This window comes from Octodon degus, unplaced genomic scaffold (assembly GCF_000260255.1).
Source record: "Octodon degus isolate 3935 unplaced genomic scaffold, OctDeg1.0 scaffold00199, whole genome shotgun sequence".
NCBI lineage: Eukaryota > Metazoa > Chordata > Mammalia > Rodentia > Octodontidae > Octodon > Octodon degus.
The window spans coordinates 3,169,437-3,171,325 of record NW_004524775.1 but is presented as its reverse complement, the minus strand read 5'-3'; the positions used below and the strand labels follow the sequence as shown (position 1 = coordinate 3,171,325).

Here is a 1,889-nt window from a genome sequence, read left to right as displayed (position 1 = left end):
GAATGTTTCCCTTTTGACTGGATAATCAACTGTCTCGAGCATTCCAGCGCATCACTGGCTATGTTTTGTCCTTGAACGTGGACTCCTATATGCCTTATCATGGTTTCATGCACTGTGCTCGTGACAGCCTTCAGGTGCCCTACTGCAGGTGTGACTCTTCCAAACAGAATCAGCATGTGTGTTGATATGTAACTGTGAACTTTGTAGTTTCTTCACAGAAAATAAAAAATTTTTAGTTTTGCTGTACTGTCAAGGTAAAAGAAACAGTCTCTCTAGATTAAATAAAAAACACCAGCTTCTGTTCAGATTAAAGTACTCAGGGCTTGCTCTTGTTACTTATCAGGACATTTTTCCGCTTATGTATTCCCTTCTGTTTTAGACGCGGAAAGGAAGAGCCTGTACACGCTCTTCCTGGAGTCTGTCCAGTCCCGGCTTCGATGTGGGGAAGACTCAGCCCCGCAGGTCCTCGCTGAGCAGCAGGCCACCCAGGGGAGCCTGGGTAAGATGCAGTCCATCGCAGCGGAGCACCTGGAGCTGGACGGCGTCCACGACCCCCTGCTGGCCATCAACTTTGCAAGGTGACACCCGTAGGATTTTCAGTGGTTGGAACGGCAGCGACTGCAGTATTTAGTAACTATTCTTTGCCGGATAAGGTTGCCAACCTTAACAAAAATCGTGCAGCCTGTCCTGTGGACCAGGGTGTAAGAAGTCACTGTGTTCGCCTAGGCCGTAGAATTTGGCTTCCTCTGTACAAGATGTGTGTAGACTTCGCCCTGCGAACTTGCCAGTGTGGCCTCGGCTCCTGGGCATGCGTGGGTCACCCAGCATATGCCTGCAGACACCTGGGCATGAATCAGACATCAGAGGAGTCCTGGGCCTCAGGCATTGGCGTCCGTAGGGTGCGCTAGCGTCTGATGGCTGGCACTTGTCGTGTGCGGCCCTAGCAGGAGGACGGACTCCTCCAGTTCCTGACCCTAAAAGCAGCAGCAGCTCTGAAAGAATGTTCTGGGAAGGAAGATTCCTTCTTTGCAGTAATTGGTAGTAAAAATGGGACTTGGGGGCTTAAGAGAACTCTGTTAATAGTAGTTCATTAAGTAGATGGCTCACATTTTTGTCTCGAAGGTTGTATTTGGAGCAAAGTGACTTTCATGAGAAGTTTGCTGGTGGTGACATATGTATGGATAGGTCCTCAGAATCTGTGACGTGCCAGACTTTTGAGTTAACACTGAGGTCTTGCCTCTATCCGCATATTGAGAAGCAGTATCTAGATTGTTGTGGAAATCTCATGCAAACACTAAAAAGAGATTACAGGTAAAGAGAACTCCATTTTGGAAATAATCTGTAAGTAATTATGCTTTTAAGAACAATTGGTTGGTGTTTTTTCTGTTGCTAGAGATGAATCCCAGTGCTTTACATAAATTCCTTTAAAAGATGTGTCTTGGAGGGCTGACGAGATAGCTCAGCAGGCTAAGGGCCTGCATAGGCAAGTACAGGGACCGGGCATCGGCTGTACTCCCAGGAATGCTGAGCTGGCCCCTGAGACTGGGTGTGGTGATGCACACCTATAATCTCAGCGCTGGGGAGGCTGTGACAGGAGGATCACTATGAGTCCAAGCTGCATAGTGTGACCCTGTACCAAATACATAAAACCTAATAAAAAAAAGTTGTATCCTGGGCTGGGGAGATAGCTTGGCAGTCTAAGTGCCTGCCTGGCAAGTGCAAGGACCCAGGTTTAATCCCTGGTACCAAATGCCATGCTGACTCTGTGCTGAGCCAGCCACCAAAACCGGACTTGGTGGCACACGCCTATAATCCCAGTGCTGGGGGAGCTGAGACAGTTGGATCAGTATGAGTTTGAGCTGGGTAGCAAGACCCTGTAGGGGGGGTGG

At 48.7% G+C, this 1,889-nt stretch overlaps 1 protein-coding gene across 1 annotated transcript in view; it reads left to right on the top strand.

Annotated features, from left to right (window-relative positions):
• The window catches only part of Tubgcp5 (tubulin gamma complex associated protein 5), a 33,452-nt gene that overhangs the window by 21,913 nt on the left and 9,650 nt on the right, over nt 1-1,889 (top strand). Inside the window, exons 13-14 of the mRNA XM_023704658.1 lie at nt 380-578; nt 1,123-1,311. Of these exons, the coding sequence (XP_023560426.1) occupies nt 380-578; nt 1,123-1,311 (388 nt within the window). The remainder of the gene's footprint in view (nt 1-379; nt 579-1,122; nt 1,312-1,889) is intronic.